General features: G+C 35.4%; 3 protein-coding genes across 3 annotated transcripts; all 3 read right to left on the reverse strand.

The window, feature by feature from the left end:
* Nucleotides 1–50: 50 nt before the first annotated feature.
* LOC136818023 (ATM interactor-like) lies at nucleotides 51–3346 on the reverse strand. Its single transcript, XM_067074391.1, has 3 exons — nucleotides 2977–3346; nucleotides 2288–2538; nucleotides 51–2096 (listed from the first exon to the last, which is right to left on the reverse strand). The coding sequence occupies exons 1-3, from the start codon at nucleotides 3265–3267 to the stop codon at nucleotides 440–442; spliced, it is 2199 nt and encodes a 732-aa protein (XP_066930492.1). The 5' UTR covers nucleotides 3268–3346; the 3' UTR covers nucleotides 51–439.
* Nucleotides 3347–3588: 242 nt separating this feature from the next.
* On the reverse strand, nucleotides 3589–6873 carry LOC136818010 (DNA fragmentation factor subunit alpha-like). The gene has a single exon (XM_067074378.1). The coding sequence runs from the start codon at nucleotides 4432–4434 to the stop codon at nucleotides 3820–3822; it is 615 nt and encodes a 204-aa protein (XP_066930479.1). The 5' UTR covers nucleotides 4435–6873; the 3' UTR covers nucleotides 3589–3819.
* On the reverse strand, nucleotides 4812–5646 carry LOC136818009 (uncharacterized). The gene is made up of 2 exons (XM_067074377.1): nucleotides 4991–5646; nucleotides 4812–4875 (listed from the first exon to the last, which is right to left on the reverse strand). Exons 1-2 carry the CDS (start codon nucleotides 5644–5646, stop codon nucleotides 4812–4814), a joined length of 720 nt encoding a protein of 239 aa, XP_066930478.1.
* Nucleotides 6874–20530: the final 13657 nt, after the last annotated feature.

Below are 20530 nucleotides of genomic sequence, written 5' to 3' on the forward strand. Positions count from 1 at the left end.
GAATTCTTGGAGGCTGGATACAAAAAGGTGATAATAAGAAACAACACAATGAATTTTGAAACTTTATTCAGTCGAACATAAACTCTAGGTATAAATTAACGTTTTCTTTTTTGTTGGTATTTTATAAAAATCTATCATAAAGAGAAGTTATAAACAATACATAATAAAATAAATTTGTACATCAAACGACTTTTTCAAAAAAACGAAAAAAAAGTTTCATAGGAATAAACATATAACAAAGTACTATAACGTGCTAATAAAACGAAATCTTAGAAAAACGAAGCAAAAAATAATTTTTCTTTTGGAACGATTAAAAGTATAAGGTTATAAGCAAAGATTGATATAAAAAAATCATCTCTGAAGAAATAGCAAAAACAAAAGCTTGATAGACAAAAAGACAAAAAAGTATAAACAGCGAAAAATCTCGTTGGAAAGATAATCACAGGGTTTGAGTTTCAGCGGTGGCCACCTCTCTGTTGTGATCAAATGGAGTTTGTGTTTCAGTTGAGGTGCTTTGCTCAGTGCTCAGATATTCATCAATGAACGAAGAATCCAAAAGGTCAGCAAACGAAATTGCCGTTTGTGTTTCGATTGTGGTTTTGGCATTTATTGAAGTCTCGCTCACATCCCAAGTCTGTGTTGCTGAACTGCTGAACATATTGCTCTCAAATCCTCCTGTTTGTGTCCCAAAGCTGAATGTTTCTTGAGATAGGCTGTCGTCATCAAAGACTGTCTGTGTACCAAAACTCATGTTTAAAGGTTCAATGAAATGATTGTTCTGTGAAGGTAACACAATGTCTTTGTCACTGATCGTCGTGTTTTGGTACACATCAAATGCAACGCCACACGCCGCATCCAAAGTTTGAGTGGAATTGTTTTGTTTGCATTCCGTGTCTCCTTCAGTCATGAATAATGAAGGTATGTGATTATTCTCATTGTGTGTCTCCCTCACATAAATACTGGCCTCGTTATCCCACGTCTTTCCGCTCAGAATATCATCCAGTAAGGTAGACTTGTCGTTTTCCGCAGAATATGTTTGGGTTTCCATATCAGCGAGATGCGCATTGGTTTGTAAGCTGTGGAGTAGGCTCACTAAATCGTCGGTTTGTGTCTGGTTATCAATGATAGGGATGGGAAGCATACTACTCGTGTCTTGAGTTGATGCGTCTTGTGAAGTGACACCTGTATTCGATAGTCGACATTGAATACTGAAATCGGACGTTTCCATGACTTCCACCATGGGGAACTGCGTGTCGTTGTTAGTCTGGATGCCAGTGTGCACCTGTTCAGTGGCTTGAGCCTGGGTGCTCATTGTCTGTGTGAAGTTTGTGATCAAATTTTCACTGGCAGGTCTGTTCGACTTTTGAATGAAGGCTGCTTTCTTGGGAGAAAAATGACGACAAACCTTACCTGCTTTGAATAACGCACAATTGCATTTTGCATTCTGCAGGCTGGATAAAGTGGATTGAATAAGTTCATCATCGGCTAGAATCTCCTGTGTTTCCTTTGAAGTGATAAATTTCATATGCTTCTCGAATCTTGATTCTTTTATTTTCACCTTTTTTGCTTTTTGCTTCTTAGGTTCGGATTTTTTTGGTTTTTTAACTTTCGGTTTTTTCACTTTGGCTTTATGAATTGGTTTTTCAGTTGACTTTTCACAATCAAGAGATGAGGAAGTTTGTAACATTGGATCTTGTTGAGTTTGGGTTGGTAATGTTTGCACTGGAGCACTGGAGGGTAGTATTTGGCGCTGTTTACATTGTTGACTAGTCTCTGGTTGCAGTTGGCTTGAGTTCGTCACATTGAAAATATGGGGTAAAGATTGGAAAGGATTCATAGATGTACAATACCCTGCTATTTGTGTTGGATTTATAAACTGGAATGGTTCTTGATGTGCTCTTTGTTGTTTCTTGGGTAAAATTCGAATGAATCGTTCTTGATTTTGTTGAAGGGTTGCATTATCCGGATATTGAATCAATTGAGAGTTGGTTGTCAGAGAGGGTTGTTGTTGTTGGTGTTGAAGCTCCTTTGTGTTATCTTTTGGAATGTACAGAAAACAAGGAAGGGTAACCATTTGATTTTGTGCTGCTGTTGCTCTATGGAAAATAGATACGAATAGAAAAGTTGGGGTATATGTAAAAGAAGCCTTAAAAAGAGATGTTCCTCTAGCTTCATAGCATCTATACACAGAGAGATTCCCCGCACCCAATATCCTAAATTTCAACATTTCAATGCAAATTAAATGAATTTTAAAACTGAAGATTAAAGAATTAACACAATAGAATACTTTTCTCTTTGATGTTTTTCTTTCTCTTTTTCCATTTCTTCATCAGGGTCAGGTACAGCATGATGTTGCTGACGGTCATTCTTCAACAGGTGAGATTTCAACAAATGTTTGTTCGAGTAATTGAGACCACAGGAGCAGTAGAACAATTTACGACATTGATGATAATGTTGTATGGATGACATCTCAGTTCCAAACTTTCTTCCACATCTCTCACATGGAAAGTTCTTTTCACCATGGCAAAGAAGATAATGCTAAAAACGATAAAACTATAATATAATATTGCAAAATTTTTCAAAACTTACTACGTAGACGTGTTCAATTGTTAAACAGATGTCTTAAAATTGTTTCCAAGTAAACAAGATTAACCATCCTTCTGTGCAACTGGACTTTTTGAAAAATTTGACTAATTTAGAAATGTGGAAAAGCATTAAACTTTTTCCCCATTTTTTCCCTCAAGTTTTCTCAATGTTAGTTCACTCAGGAACTTCCCTATCGAAAAACTGGAATATTTTTAGTTTTTGTTGAAAAATCGTCAAAACTCAAGCAAAAGAGAGAAAATCTCTCAAAATGATCTCCACTAATACCTTGGTATAAAACGTTGACTGAGTGACTAAGCAAAACAGATGTCCAGTTAAGGCTGCATTAAATTTTGAAATTTAAATTTTGTAGGTATAGAAAACATAACCAACCCTTTTCAATAAATACATTGAGTTAAAGTAACTTTTCTTCTGTGACATAGCATGCCTCAAACAACCCACAACTGGACACGCATATTTCTTCTTTTTGACTGATTTATCAGTGACTTTTCCAACACCGTGACTTTTCAACATATGAAGACGTAGGGCTGATGTGCTTTTTACCACACGACCACAATTCGGAAATGAGCATGTCACGTGTTCAATTCCAATCGGGACAGCAAGCAGGGAGCTATCTGGTGTACAAATTTCAAATCCATCATCTGTCACGTTAGTGTTGATCATGACAGATAAGATGCCAGGTTTATTTTGTTTATTTTAATTGATTGTCATTGTTTTTACTTTGCACTGGAATTAAAAATTGATCAGTTATATATCTAGAGAAGATTCTTAATTTTTCTTTGAAATAGAGTAACAGCAAAGAATCAGATCAAAGGAGCCTGACTTTTAATTAGAAAAGGTGAAAGTTAAAGAAAGTTTAAAGAACTCATTAAAGAAAGATTTGAACTTATGTGACACAAAGGGAGCGTTATCAAAAAACTATATCATTTTTTTTAAATTGAATACAACAATTTTATATCTTAAAATTGGCCTTCTACCTATGTACATTTAGTTTTTAAGCTTGACTAAAAAATTTACAATAAAATTGATCTCATCTTAAAAAAATTACAAAAATTACAGGATTTCAAAATTCCACATATTCGAAGGTTTTGTTCATGATTTGAAGGTAAGAGCACTAATAAAACTGGACGTTAATTACAAGAGTATCATAAATATATCAAAATTCAACAATTCAAAATTCTATTAAAAAATCCAAAGCACGTTTTATCATATTTTTTAAATCTTCTTTCTTTTGCCACCATCTACTCTATCTTGATTAGCTTTGGCACGGTCATAAAGTTTTAACAAATTTGTAGCATCATTGAGGTCACTTCTTCTTGTTAATTCTTTTCCAGCGCTATCTAAAAAAACACGAGCAATATCCAAATCAAAATTCAATTCTTCAACAAAAATATTTAATGGTAAGCCTATCAGTGTTTCCAATTCACTATTTGACATGCTCAAGATGCCTAGAACACTACCAGATGGACCCAGCTGTGTGATTTTGTTTGCCAAATCACGTGGGATTTCACAAGGCCTGCTGCTAAACTCTTGGCTTTCCGAGACCTCATGATGTGAAGGACCGTCAGTGTGATCCAAATCTGAAGTATCAATTGAGTTTAGTTTCACTAAAAGTTTAGTATTTTCGGGAATGGTTGCAAAATAATCTTGATCATCCACCAATGTGTCATCTTCTGCTAAGAAAATCTCAACGCTCTCTGCAGGTTCCTCAAATTGTAAGCTTTGAATGGATTTTTCTTTTAATTCAGCAAGATTTGCTGCAACAATCCCTTTGAAGCGCTGCCCATTTTTAGAAATTTTGTATGGTCTTCTGATGTATGACACTTCCATATTTTATTTCATTCAAAGACACATCTAAAAGAATGAGAAAAGAAAAAAAATCAAGATAAATCAAAGTATTAAAGATCCTTCTTCTTTTATATATCATGTTTTTCTTAAAAATATTCTAAATTCAAAAAATTACAAAGTTTTAGAAACCCAAGATAATTTACTCCTTACAATGATTTATTTTATTAAATGAAAGATAACCAATAATAAAAAGTAACACTCTTTATCTCATTATTCATTGTCGTCATATATTGTCATATATAAAATGCTAATACTCAAATGATCATATCAATGTTTATGGTAATCATTAGTTTCCAAAGGTAGAAAACATCTTTATTCACAAAGTACCTCAATCTGATAGCCATTTGGGTCACTTATTATCAACATACTGTTTCTTTCATTAATGTTCTTCCCATCCAAAGCTCTAATACTTTCAAATCTATCCTTAGAAACAGAAATCTGAAAACCTTTGTGACCTATCAGCCCATGTTTATCATTTGTGATATAGAAGAATTCCCCTGTATTGTTATGTCGGTGTTGCAGCTCAATTTGAGCAAACGACTGCTGCCAAAGCCATTCCCGATTTTCTATAGCTCTGAGATCATCTGTATTTGGAGGATTCAAGTCAGTGTATGCAAAGAAATACAAAGTGAATGGATAATTGATTGAGGGTTGAATTGACATTAATTTCATTCCCAGGACTTTTGAATAAAAATCACAAGATGATTCAGCATCTTTACAACGGATGGTTATTTGGCCAAACATGACTGGCGTTGAATGTGGTTGACCAAGAAATGCCCTCTCCACACCCTTTAATGCTTGAAAATTCTCTTCAAATGAGTGTTGTAATAATTCGATCGTATAACCCAAAGGATCACAAACATGGCTAACATATCCAATCTTTTCAAATTGTGACCCACGTCTTTTTTCAACAGTATTTTTATGGATGACTTTCAATGCTTCATCAACGTCATGTAAAGTGAAACCAATTTTCCAATATCCTGATTGACTTGGGTTTGTTTCAAAGCTATCAGTACATTCTTCAAAACATACTCCTGTTGCAGGCTTTTGATGATCAAATACAAACATATGCCTTGTGGTTTTAGATTCAATTTCAGAATATTTCATTCCCAAAAGAGTCTCATAAAAGTCTTTCAATTGGAGAGCATCTTTTGGATGTGTCCTTAAGATGTTACATAAAATACTGTTAGGCATTGTTGCTGGAAAAAATATAAAAATATTCTTTTACTTCACTGTTCCAAGAAATGAAGAAAAGGCGAAGAATCATCAATTGTATATTTTGGAAATCCTGTTTTTCTGAAGTTTTTGTCACCATAAAACGGAGAAAAACCAGGAGAAAACCTTTTTCGTACATATGATGTAGCTGAGGAATTTTAAAACACGGCATTTAAAGTGAAACAAGATGGTGGGAGGAGTTATGATTGGAGGGTTTTGTAATTAGACAGCATGACAAAGGTTTATATTTTAGCATAACAAACACAATCTCAGGAGGTAAGGTAAATTGCGTTTTGACTTCTTTTGAAAATTTTTCTAATACAAAATAATTTCAAACTTGACTTCACTGTCGGTTCTCCAGGAGTTTCAATAGTTGTTTGGGAGAACTCACTGGTCTATTGAATAACTAATTACTCTAGCATAATTTTGTTAATGATAACATCATCTTATTTAATTGTCATTTACAACACAGCTGTTACCTAGGGACAAGATAATTTATCCCGTTTGGCTGAGGGAAAGTAATGTATGCTATGTGTGGAGTAATTTGTTATTCAATAGACCTTTTCGCCTTTCCATCTGCCATCTTGAATTGTATGCAAAAATACAGGAACGAAAAAGCCGTGGTTGGATTTAGTTGGAAAATATACAAAACATATGCAAATTTACACAAAGATTAAAAAGACAACAATGCATCTTATAAAGAAATATTATAATCATTAGAACAATAAAAAATTTCTTGATCCAAAAAGAAATATTTACAGAACAACAAAAGCCTTTTAGAAATTTGTTCTTAAAGACATAGCATATATTCTGTTTTCATGTCATTAAAAAATTCCACCAAGACAGAGTACATACATCAGACTTTCAAAACACACAAACTGAAAGCAGTAATTATGCCGTCATACATTGTTTCCGGTGCAAGAAAATATTAAAACCTTGTTTTGATATACAAAGTCAACCGCAAGACATTAGTAAAAGACGCTGTAAATCAGGGGGTTCAGATCAATTGGCGGTTCTATTCCCAGGAGAATACAGTAATTTACCGTCAGCTGTATAAGGATTTTTTTTCTTCGCTGGTGATTTTTCAGGTTGAGTTTATGTCTAATGGTATGGTTTTTTGTGGTTGTTCTAAGAGATGAGCGAATATAATTATTTTTAATTTTCAAGAGAAGCAAATTTAATCTTTATTCTACAAGATTACACTTCAATATAATGCCAATTATGCTAAGTGTAAGGTAAGTTTTTAATTAATACTTTCTTTTTGCATAGGTTTTGCATTATTTTCAATGCAATCTCACCACGGCAATCCAGCCACCGTAATTTTTACATGCAATTCAATATGGCAGATGGAAAGGCGAAAAGGTATATAAACTGTTGTGTTCTCCTAAACAACTATTACTTTTGTATCGAAAATCCAGGAATTTCAATAATAAACATTTTCCCTTGGAATTTCGGGGTCGTCCACCCCCTGTAACGGACTTTAACTGGTAGAACACTATGCTATGCTCTTTGCTTGAGATAGGGAAGTCAAAGCTTGCACCCACGGCAGTAACAAAAACAGGATTTTTACATAACTCCAGGAAGGAAACGTTTTTTAGCATAAGTGTTTTTTCCAACTTCATGAGAATTTATTCAGCTTTCTTTTGCAAAAATAATTATCAAGGATACTGTATGTCTTTTTCGATATTTCAAAATTTGAAAATAAGTACTCGCGGGTGCGCTTTTTCAAACTTCTTGTTCACGACATGGGAAATCTTTTTACTGCGGGATACTAAATTAATAGGCGCTGGACACCGGATACAGCTATCAGCCTGATTTTTTTGCATTTCCCCCGTAATAGTTTAGCTTTCGAAACGTACCACGTTGGCTGACTATCGAGCGTCCTACTTTTTTCAGGAAGTCAAAATATGCACTTAAAAGGCAAATTTCTCCTCAAAATTTACAATTATTTTAAACCAACGTTAATACTTTAAGAAAATAAATGTTCCTTCTTCAGAAATTAGAAAATTCATCTTACCATACCATAGAAAACTGACTGAAAATAGCCTAACACCAACCTTCTCAAAACATAGTCATGTGGCATATCAAATTATCAGAAATTTGATGCTGATTCCAAAAAACATTAGTAATAGGGGTCAAAAATCAAGCTAGAAAAAGTTATGACCATATCTTGAACCGTTTTTTTGAGTAAATTGCATAATTTGCAAGAAATTTGAATAAAACCTAGACTATGACTTCCATTTCTTGTAGCTAGTAGTGAAACTTTTGCATATTTCTGGTTAATTGATTGTAATAGGTTTCATGTTATGAAGACATTTTCAGGTTTATTTCAGTTTCCTTTTTAGAGTAGATTTTACAATTAAAAGTTTTCTTAGGTCTGTAAATTATCATAAATAATGACAGTGCAAGTTTGTGAAAGGAAATGGTAGATGCAAAACAAAGTAAAAAGAAAATTATGAAGAAGTACGCATGGAAGATTTGCACTTAGTTTTCAATGGTTGATTAAGTTCTATTGATCTTTAGATTTGAAAAAAGTAAGAAAAGACAAAAAGGTATTCAAAAGCGTTTCATTATGGATAAAGGCGAGGAAAATGAAGTTGATGTACTTCGAACAAGAGCAAAAGAGTATTTCATCAAGCCAGAAGTTGTGAAGGAAAAACCAAAACGAACACAGAGGAATAAAAAGTTTTTCAATTGCAAAGAGCATCACAAACTGCCACAAGAGTGGACAGATGAATGTAAAGATTGTGATACCTGTGTTAAGTTTGAGATGTTGGAAAGATTACCTTTGGGTGTTCTACCAAATGGCAAGGAAGTGTTGGAATATCTATTCACCACTAAGATGGTCAATATAGGAAAGAATGAGAATTTTGAAAAAACCGTGGCAAAGGATCTTGTATTGCAATGGATTTTTTGCAATGTTTATCCAAAGAACTATCGAACAGTGGAGCGTGATATTAGAACATTATCAAACGATTATGAATCATTGAAAAAGAGAAGCACTTCAAAGAAATCAGATGATTACTGGTCTAAGTTTGAGAAATTCAGCAAACAGCTTAACGAATTGTTTGACATAATTGGTAAGTTTAAATTTTCTTTTATTGTCAGTGTAATTAATTGCTAGGGCAAATTCTTTCCTAGCTGACAGTGATATCCAATTCAATTCTTCGCAATCTTTTGTCAAGGTATATAAGTTTAGTTCAATCAATAGACCATAAATTATAGCAGCTTAAAGTTTACATTTCAAATTGATTGGTGTTAAATTTCATTTTAAGGTCCACAAGAAAGGTTAAAACAACAAGAAACAACCTGGGGAGTCAAAATGTGCCAAGATGACTGGACATTTTACAATAACCAAAAACAAATCCCACGAGAAGGGTTTTGTACCAGTTTCACTGATAGACAATGGGAAATCAGGTATGTTCCTTATGTTTATCAAAATGAATCATCCTGTGCCTAAGTTCAGGAGTTGCCATAAAGCACTTATGGTAATAACCGGGAGGGCACATTGCTATTCATTGTAAATTAAAATTCTAAATTGTTATTAGATTCAAATTTTTATTACAGAATAATTCCAGCGCCCACAATTCTAAATACAAATTTTCATCTTCTAAAATTTAGCAACAACCGCAAATTGGAAAGAATGAACAGATCACTTAACCAGTCATACCCTGAAGATTATTTTGAAAAACAAGATGCTTGTTCTGATGAAGAAGAGATGGATTGTGAAGACTCACTTGATCCAGACTTTAACCCTGAAGAACCTGAAAAGAAACGACCAAAATTTCAATATGTTCCTGTCTATGACCATTCCAATGATGATCCACTTCCATTTGAGTACAGGCATATCCGGAGTGGCCTCCATAGTGTTCGTCCAGAGTACTACATCTTGATTGAAAAGTTTATATCAGTCTATCATATGTCTTATGAGCAGGCTGAGGCAGCTGTAAGAGAAACCGCTAACGATCTGTTTGACAGAAAGAAATATGGAAAGTGGAAATCCTACAGCAGGGAACAAGATATTGACAATAATACACTACCGATGAAGAAAAACTATCGTGTCAACTCAAAGCTCTTTGAAGCTATGGCTTTGAGTCTACTTGTTGAAGATATAATGTTAGATGAAACAAATAGCACATGCATCGTTTATTCCTATGATGGGTCAGGAATGAATAAGGTTGGCAATTATGTTGTTCAATCTCTTTCGATAAATGGAGTTAGGAGAGCGCTCCCAGCATTTGGTGTTTTTACTGAATCAAAAGAGACACTTAAGGATTTACAAATTACAACATTTGACATCTTGTCTGCAGCAAGTAATAGAAAATTCTCCAAGGAGAATATCCTGAAGAAGGTTAGCTTTGTGATGTCTGACAGCACCGCTCACAACTTGGGTGTGATAGAATCGGTGTGCGAAGAGTTGGATATTGAAGATGTTCCAAAAACTCTTCTATGCAACGTCCACCCACTGATGATGTTCGATCGGAAGATCAGAGAGTTGTGCCAAGAAATTCACGATCACCTTGGTGGAAAGAAGTTAGCAGACTGCTTTTATGTCGATGTAGACTTCAGAAGAGAATCTTTCCCTATAAAAGCTGTTAAATGTCTCTCAAATTTCATCTGCAAGGATTTTTCTGCTAAGCCCTGGAACTACAGTACCCATTTTGGAGAATTTATTCAACCGAAGGAAAATGTTTCACTTTCCTTGAAAGATTCACGATTTAATAGACTTCCTGTGTGCTGTATAAGGTTGAATTATTTGATTGATGATATTGCTGCCTATCTTGAGAAGTACTCCGATATCCTTAACAACATAGCCATCATCGATAGAAGCTTTGTTCAAATGGAAATCTTGAAACCAATATTTGCTGCTATTGCTTTACTCGGTATTTATTAACAGTTATTTGATTTTTTTCTACCAGATGGCTCATTTGACAAATTTAGGTACATTAAATCTGTTTTACAGAAAACACACTTTGTATGAAAATGTTATATTCATTAAAAGTAATTCATTCACCATTTTTCAAAAATTGCCTTTACAGGTATACACGTGACAGTACCATACCATTCACTTCTCATGACGAAAGAAACAAACTACTCAGCTCTTTTATCGGGCTTTTCGCAACTTTACAAGGACTTGACAGAAATTGATGCATCACTTTTTCTTTCACTTGAGCGTGTGTGCAGTTTCGCATCTGAAGACATCTTCCAGAGCTCCCTCCCAAAGAAGCAGTTCCTTCTACACTCACTTGAAGAGACAATTACGAAGTATCCGAAGGAAATCGAAAGGTTCATTCGTATTGCACTGGAAAAGTTTGCAGATGGGTTTCACCACCAAAAGGGTGCTATTTTTGGGTTTGGTAAGGATGCAGATCAGAAAACAAATGTTTTCAAAGTTTCAAAAGCAACAACAGACCAATTAGCAAAGCTAGACGCACATGTGGATGTCCATAACATTGGCGAGGAGAGAAACGTTGGTAGCTTCAATTATGCCTGTACTGCCCGAGTTGGTTCAAGAAATTTGGAATCAGCATCTCGAAAAGTCGTCATGAAATCTTCTGCAGATGTTTTGGAGAGAGTTGTACCAGGAGAATTTAGAAAGTACCAGTCTCAATCAAAAGAGATTGAATCAATCAAGGTAAATTGGAACACGAAGATGAGACAGATGCAGGAAAAAGGTTACAGGGAAAAAGACCTGCTAAATGCCAAAAGCGAGGAGAAGCGCCTGAAGGATTTGCATTTTTTGAAGAGTCAACAAATACCAGGGCCATTTACATGTAAGGAAGATGTTGAGAATTTCATGAATTCCTGTAAGGAGAGCACAGAAAAAGTTGATCGTATGTATAAGGAGGTGAGATATGCAAAGGCTAGTTCAGGATTTGGAGACAACAAATCAATGTTTAGATTGAGGCAAAATGGCAAGAGGTTGAGTTCAAGGGATTATCAAGATGGGTTAGAAAGATATTTTGAAGGTGCCAAAGCAGCTACCAGTATCTCGATGGCAGATCTTAAGAGCATCCTCAGTGCTTTGGAAGGTAAGAGAAAAAGAGTTTGTTGATTGTTTTAAGAGGCAATTTCAAAGTTTTAACAAGGATGTAAAGCAGGGTCTCTTAGTTTTTCTCCCAGCATTTTGATAAAAAACTTATTGGAAAGCCTGGGAAAGCTTGTGATAGAATGAATAGTTGAGTTTGACCTAAAAATTAGTCAAGTTTTCCACCTTTGTGTTTTGTTTATTTGTAGAGACAACGTTTGGTTCAAAGCAAATCGAAGGGTCCAATGATGCAGAAGAAATGAATCCAGAAGTTAACAAAAAGTCTGTTAGAAATAGCAAACAACAGAATGACAACAAGTTTAGTTCAGGGATGCACGTGGCAGCAGCTTGGCTAAAGGATGATAGTACTGAATATACATGGTATTTAGGTGAGTTCAGAAATATGGAGCTTTGGAAAGATTCCCCTAGATTCCCCTTATTTATGATTAATTTGCAAATTAAACAATCTTTTTCTCTATTTATCAGGTGTTATAGAATCAGTTGAAGACTCCTTAGTACGAGTTTCTTACTTCACACGTAGAGACAAATCTGGGAGCCAGTGGACATTTCCGGAAGAAGCCGACATCCAGGATACAAAATTGGATCAAATTATTTGTAAAGTTGATCGAGTTGCCTATCAATGCACCGTGAGGATTAGATGTCTCATTGACAAAAGTGTTGCAGATGGCATCACAGACAAAATGAATAGAACTTTTAAAGTTTAAAAACATTCAGTTGCTTTGAAATCAGTAAAACATATATAACACAATTACATATTTTTCTAAAACTAACAGAATTTTCAGTTTTCACATTTTTATTCAAATAAATGAGTTCAAGAAAGCTACCATAACTTTTTCTGGCTTGATTTTTGACCCCTATTAGTAATGATTTTTGGAATCAGCATCAAATTTCTGATAATTTGATATGCCACATGACTATGTTTAGAGAAGGTTGGTGTTAGGCTATTTTTGGTCCGGCCCCGCAAACAGTACCCCGCAGAAATGGGGCCCGGGGGGACCCTGAAAAGGGTCCCCGGTCAAAATTTTCGATGTTTTTCTTCTTTTTATATAATTTGGCAACTTTTGTACATATGCCACTAATTGTTTATTTCTAAGTCCCCTCCCTAATATGTTTGAGCAGAACAAGTTTTGGAAAAACAAATTATATGGCTAAATAGCAGAAGCATTCAGCTTTGATTGGATACCACGCACTATTAAAAATGTTGTGAAATTCCTACCAAAAATTTCAGACCAAAACTTAGTTTTCAATTTCTTGGCTCCTGGAGATCCTTCTTTTTTTCAGCGTAGATTCAAAAGAAACTTGAATCATGAGGGAAGACAATAGTAAAAAAATTAAATGGCTAATGATTTTCGCTCAATTGTTATAACCTTTTGAAAAAGGCTTATGTTTTGAAACGTTGGTGCCGGTTTCCGTGTCCGTCAGAAATAGTAGACAGGTTGCCATTATCGGACGATTGTGACTCAAGGAAGCGACAAAAACGGCTGGTTTTTTTTTAAAAGACAGATTAAGAAATTCTCTATACTTAAAAAAAAAAAGGTTTCTGAATATCTTTTTTTAAAGGTGAGATATTTATCTCCAAACTTCTTTTTTATGAAAATTGGGAATTGTTACCGCTCTGTGCGCGACCTTTCGGCCTCCCTACCAAAATATCGTGGAATTTAGCTCTGGCTTGGCGGAGTCTTGTTACCGAAGGAGGAGCTGTAAAATTGAAACTTCAAATTGATGTATCTCAAGAACGAAAACTTTTTGCTAGTTAAAGACAAGGGCTTCGAATGGCATAGGTTTTGAATTTGAAAAATAAGTTTGAAATTTCGACTGGCAGCTCTACAAAGAGATTTTTAACAGTAAAGTGAAAATACAGAGGCCAAATATCAACAACTACCAGTCAGGACCTCATTTCACTTTATCAATATTACGCGAACGGCAGTGTGGGCTAAATTATTTTGGTTTCACTTTCGATTTCAAGCAAAGGTCTTAGCAACAGGGGCGCGCATACAGAGCAATGGGGCTGGATAGAAAAATCTAAACATAGAATTCGAAAAAGATACCGATCATCGTATAGAGCACTAAAAAATACCCCCTTTCTATGTTTAGTTTGTTCTACCTGAAAATATCTTCAAATAACCTTTGTCCGCTATCAGCCCGCGCGGTAATCTTTGCCCGTTCCAATTCTTAGATAATGAATAAGAGAGCTGCGCTTAGCTAAGCCGTGCTTGCAGGCGATAAATTTATGCTTACTTCTCTTGTATATTTTAGTGGTATTTATTCAATGAAAAGGATTCAATGACAAAATATGCACGGCGCTGACAAATAATGCACGGCATTGATTATGACATCATTAATAGGGAGGCCAGGTCAAAATTTCAAACTCATCAAATCACTTTGAAAATAGGCCCATCTGAAAGAGGGTAAAAAATGCGAAAAAATGAGGGATTTTTTCGATTTCTGGAAAGAGTTTGAATTTTGGCGTTGAATTTCAATCCTTTTCGTTTTACGAAAATTGGCCTCGTAACACCATGCCAGGTGAGTGCAGATGACACCATAACTTTTACTGATTGGCGGTTGCTTTCATGGAAAAGGTTTTCATCAGGAACGTCTTTCTTTGTGCCTTTGTGGTAAAGTCGATCGTTTTGGCTTTTAACGGTACCTGGAGTGGAAAATCGCTTTCATCTTGAACGATGACGCGTTCAATCATCCTTGGGTTTTTTGCAAACTTCTCATGAAGACTAACAGCTGGATCGACTCTACGAGTGCGTGTTGCATCATTCATCTGTGGTGTTTTTAGACGTTTGAATTGGTTGTAACCTTTATCTTCAACGATTCGGCGTACATAGGAATGAGAGATTTCAAGCTCTCTAGCGATTTCTCTTGGTGAAGCGTGTGTCCCAGGTTCGTCTTCCTGCAAGCAGATCATTTCTTCAACAAAAGCTTCATTTTCAGCAGTTCTGACACTTCTTGGTCTTCCAGATCCTTTCTTTCGCTCCATAGTACCATACTCTTTAAATTTCTTGACGGCACGTTTAACTTTTGAATAATGCCAGTTCTTTTCTGGGTTCTGTTTCCATATCTCATAAGCTGTATACTCTTTCTCAATATAATGTCTGATGATCACCTTGTCTTCGTCAGAAAGAGGTGCCATTCTTCAATCTGTCTTGTGGCAATTTTTCTTCAGTAATGGTTAGAAATGCCGGTTGTCTTGAACGTTAGTAAGTGAAACCATTTTGCAATAGAATGTCATCTTTTAAAATAACACTGCAATGGCATCTTTCTGATTTCAAAACAAAAGCTGAAATAACAATTGCAACTCCGGTTCGGATACTAAACGCTAGGGAACTGTGGTTGACTAGTTTTTTTGTTTTGACGTCAAATCTATAAACAAGCACATTTTCACATCCTTTAGGAAAATCTCCATATCTTTGAAACTACTAAAGCTGTACAAATGAAACTTTGAGGAAAGCTTCGAAATAGGTTGCTTAAGACGCATGTAAAATTTCAAGTTTCTATTCTAACTGAAAATAGTTACGTCAAAGTTTCAATTTTAGGCCTATTTTTTTTGGCACACCCGGTATCAATTTGAAGTTCCAATTTTACAGCCTCTTCAGTAACATTTTCATCCAGCTAAACTCGCGATTTTTTTGCACTTGGTGTCAATTTCGTGATGAGAAGTCAAAAAAATAAATACTAAATGAGTTAAATAAATTAGATAAATAGCTATAAACATTTAAAATATTTCTTATGGTTTCAGAGAGAAAGGCTTCAAAATGAGTGATGTAAGAAAGATTAAGGTGAACAAAGGCAAAGAATTTAAATTAGTGAGAATAAAAACATGGGTGGAGGCTAACCTAAACTTGCAACAAAATAGGAAGTTTCATTAGCTTCATGCAAAATAAAATTTAAAAAGGTAAGATAAACTAAATAAATAAAAATATATGTAAATAAATCACTAAAAGTTAGAAATGCTAGAAATTATACTAGAAATTACTCCTTGTGTTAAGTAAGAGTTAATTGGAAAAGGCTTCAAGAACGTAAATTGATGCTGACCTGGGAATTAGTGTTAAACGAGCTTGAACTAGGGCCAAGGCAACCTGGTGTTAGTGATTAAGAAAACACAATAGGCTGATACACAAGGAAAAAAAAAAAATACCATATGATCTAGTTTCTGTCAAAATAAGACGAAATTTCGATTTTAAGTTCATTTCTATTTTCAATATTCAATACTTCTTTTGGCAACTCATTCCACCATTTAACAGTTATGGGCAGAAAAGAATCTCTGTATGCTACCGTGAGAGGTCCTAAAGCCGACAGCCCAGCCTAAAGCCGATGGGGTCTTTCAAAGATACAAACTAAAATAAAAACAAACCTTTCGCTGTGACGCAACGAAGATACCAAAGTGTCAACTAAACTGAGAGATTTGATACATTGAACCAATTGAACCAAATAACAATAATTGCTTCTTATAACAAAACATATTTTTTTATTGCAATATGCACAACGTCATAAATGACAACAGTAGTAACAGCATCATAAAAAGTAACGAGATGTTTTGATTTTCCAAAGCACACGAAAATATAAAAGAGGTCTGTGTACGAGCGTGCTCATTTTGAAACGTTACGTAATCAAGCCTGGTTTCTATTACTTTACACTGGCACTTGGCTTGATTGCGGGGCTGGGACTTTGTGTAAGGATACATATAGACGACGTATATTACATTATATTATATATTACATGATAAGAATACAAATAGACGACGTATATTACAATTATTATGTATTACACGACACCTTGCTCCTATTCTAGTAAAGATAATATATGTCGTCAAAGAGTACACTTAAATGAAGAGCTGTCCGATTGCGGGCCTTCCGTAAATAAACATCCGGACTTATAGGTGGTAAAGAGGGCGTTGATAGTTGCCGCCTCATTGATTCGATGTTTGTTATTCAAATTTGTGCTACCGCATCCGCCCTTTTTTCAACTTCGCGCCATTTTTACAATTTAGTCTGTTTGTTTTATGATGGAAACCAGTCCAAGTTGTTTCGTATTTTTCCCGCACAAGTCACTTTTATTACAAAACTGTTATCGTTTTAAACATGAGCAACTGATCCATAATAAAAGGTAATTATTTTTACAACTCGCACTTTTTAATTACATTAATTGACATCTTGACATTACAGCTATCTTGTTAGATGTTTTGTTTCGAGAGTTCTAGCAATAGTTTATCGTTCAACTTGGAGAGGGAATGTTTGTAAACATAGAATTTTTTTTCATAACAGTTATTTGGGGGGTCGGAATTAGGCTGGGCTGTCGGCTTTAGGACCTCTCACGGTATTACTCTGCCGTGTATTGGTTGGTATTTAACACTATCACGAACTTGTTCTGGGAGAATGCTCTGCATTTCCAACTTTCCTGATCTTATGTCATGAAATACAGCAAAGTCAATGAAAATGTTTTAGGACCCGAATGGAACATATTTTTGATTGCCGCCTAAACGCAAGACAGAAGGGGCCTAATTTAACTTGAGTCCCGCTCGGGACTGTCCCGATCTAGAACCTCGTGGTAAAGTCGAAATCGATGAAGAAAAAAATATTGATCGATGGTTTGATTTATACTATATACTTTTACTTGATTAAAATTAAAATTCCCGATTTCGCCTACGAAATGGTTGAATTCGGGACTCAAGTAAAAGTATATATAGTAACGGGAAACTTTTAGTCCCGATTTACCTTACGAACATATTGGATTCGGGACTCAAGTAAAAGTATATATAATACATATTTACTTTCTGAGTCACTGAAAAGATGGATACGGCGGCTTGAATTTGAAAATCAGGGAAGTGTGGGGCAGATCTTTATTTATACGGGCTAATTATCACACTTTTTTAAATTATACTTCTCGGGACGGTCCCAAATCGGCCTACGAAAATGTTGCATTCGGGACAGTCCCGAATTGGCCTACAAAAAGGTTAGATTCGGGACTCAAGTAAAAGTATATATAGTAACGAGAAACTTTTAGTCCCGATTTACCTTACGAACATATTGGAATCGGGACTCAAGTAAAAGTATACATAATACATATTAACTATCTGAGTCACTGAAAAGATGGATACGGCGGCTTGAATTTGAAAATCAGGGAAGTGTGGGGCAGATCTTTATTTATACGGGCTAATTATAACACTTTTTTAAATTATACTTTTCGGGACGGTCCCAAATCGGCCTACGAAAATGTTGCATTCGGGACAGTCCCGAATTGGCCTACAAAAAGGTTAGATTCGGGACTCAAGTAAAAGTATATATAGTAACAAGAAACTTTTAGTCCTGATTTACCTTACGAACATATTGGAATCGGGACTCAAGTAAAAGTATACATAATACATATTAACTATCTGAGTCGCTGAAAAGATGGATACGGCGGCTTGAATTTGAAAATCAGGGAAGTGTGGGGCAAATCTTTATTTATACGGGCTAATTATAGCTTGTTTTGAAAATGCAAATTTCGGGACGGTCCCGAATCTGTCTATATAAAGGTTTGATTCGGGACGGTCCCGAATTGGTCTACGAAAAGGTGGAATTTGGGACTCAAGTAAAAATATATATAGCAACGAGAAATTTTTAGTCCCGATTTTCCTTACTTCAAAATTTCTAAAGTAGGCAAAATACTATATTGGAACAAAAAATCCAAACAGTGTATTCCGCCTTCTTTAAAAAAATACACTTTCGAATGTTTCTAAAGAAGGCGGAATACACTACTTTGGACTTTCTGCCCTAACATAGTATTCTATACCTTCTTTAAAAAAATACCCCTTCGAATGTTTCTAAAGAAGGCGGAATACACTACTATGAATTTGCTGCCCTAACATAGTATTCCGCCTTTTTAAAAAAAATAGGCTTTCGAATGTTTCTAAAGAAGGCAGAATACACTACTATACTATGAACTTATTGCCCTAACATAGAATTCCGCTTTCTTTAAAAAAAATACCCCTTCGAATGTTTCTAAAGAAGGTGGAATACACTACTATACTATGAACTTAGGGGTCACTCACAAATCGATTTTAAGTTCAAATAACGTCATATGACGTTTTGATAGCTAACCCACCCACCCACCCCACATAACGTAACTCAAAAAAATCTGGTACTTTGATTCTTTTTCATGCTCAACGCTATCACCATATTTTCGACTCGAGTGTTGTTGCAACCAACCAACCAAACCAACGCGGCTTTGACCACTGGTTTCTAGACCCGACTTGCCCAGACTGATAAAGCTTGATGCTTGCCCAAAGTACTTGTTGCTTCCAGCTGGAGTGCGACGCGTGCAAAAAATGAAAATGTTTCGGCGGACAAATAGTTTTTATATTTTGTAAATATAATGGAGATACAAAATGCAGCGATCAAAGTCGAGCCGTCGTACTTTTGAGGGGTCTGGTTTGTCTGGTTATGGTTTGACTGTTTGTTCTGTACTTTATATCATTTTACTTATTATTTTTTATTCTTTCATCTATAAAAAATAGAAAAGAGATCATATATTAGATGAAAGCTCTATCTCAAAATCGATGTTTTTTATAACCCATTCAAAGCGTCATCCTACCTTGACCCACCCACCCACAAACGTCATATGACGTTATTTGAACTTAAAATCGATTTGTGAGTGACCCCTTACTGCCCTAACATATTATTCCGCTTTCTTTAAAAAAATACCCCTTCGAATGTTTCTAAAGAAGGGGGAATATACTACTATGGACTTACTGCCCTAAAATAGTATTCCCAAAAAGGTATAGACATGAATGATTTATGGTTAAGTACAAAATCAACGAAAATCCTTTTTGTCTGAAAAGTCGAATCCCATTCGTAGGGTGCGCACTCGTCGGGATTTTTTGCGTGGAAAAAGTCGAAAATCTAAATTAGAACATTCCATCCATCATAACTTATCCTTAACAACTCCAAACGTGTTCATTCTTTTTTTATTAATACTCAGAATTTATCAGAGAAAACAAAGAAAAAAACCCCATCCCATTACCTACCTTCAATAAAAAGATATACCATTTATTAGACATCAAGGTGAAAAAATGGCGACTCGGAATTCGTGGCACCACCGTCTACCTTGACCACCATTTTTCAAATGGCTATCGCTAATGAGCTGGATTAGTTATAGACTCGCGGTTTTTTTTATAAAACGCGGGAAAGATCGTACTTTAGTTTGTCACGTGGTAGCCTTTTCGATAATCTACGGGCCGTCTTTAAATCGAGAAAAAAGAAGAAATTTCGATTTTTCGGCACTTTCCTGAAATTTTTATCAGGGCTACCATATATGGTTGGAAAGCTAAGGTTTCAGCTTTTCATTGGTAAAATTTGTTTTTAGCTATCATTTCCAGCTCATTAGCGATAGGCTAAAGTTTAACAGTCATCGGGCCGATTTTCAGACCGCGCCAGCAAAACTCCTCACGCCCCGCCACACGGAAGACTAGATTTCATCCGCCATTTTTGGCGCGATTTTGGTGCTTCCGAAAATTATTTCTTGCTGGCGTGGTGTAAGGAGGCGATTCTTTGAAAAGGTGGTTTTTTTGTGGTTTGAAAATGGAATAACTTTGGAACTACTTAACCAATTTTAACAAATGACCCCTCATTTTTCTCACAAAGGTAAGGACTTTCAAATAAAATTAGTTTGGTTTTCAAAATTTGAGGGGAAAATTTTGGCCTGACCACCCTACCATTCGGGACTCAAGTCCAATTAGGCCACAGAAGGTTTGGTTGTGTTGATCAGCCAGTCTGGAAATTGCGGCTTGTGCGCCGGATATCTCCGGCGTAGATTTGAGATCTTCTGCTT

This window comes from Clytia hemisphaerica, unplaced genomic scaffold (genome assembly GCF_902728285.1).
Source record: "Clytia hemisphaerica strain Z4C2 unplaced genomic scaffold, Clytia hemisphaerica genome assembly, whole genome shotgun sequence".
Lineage (NCBI taxonomy): Eukaryota > Metazoa > Cnidaria > Hydrozoa > Leptothecata > Clytiidae > Clytia > Clytia hemisphaerica.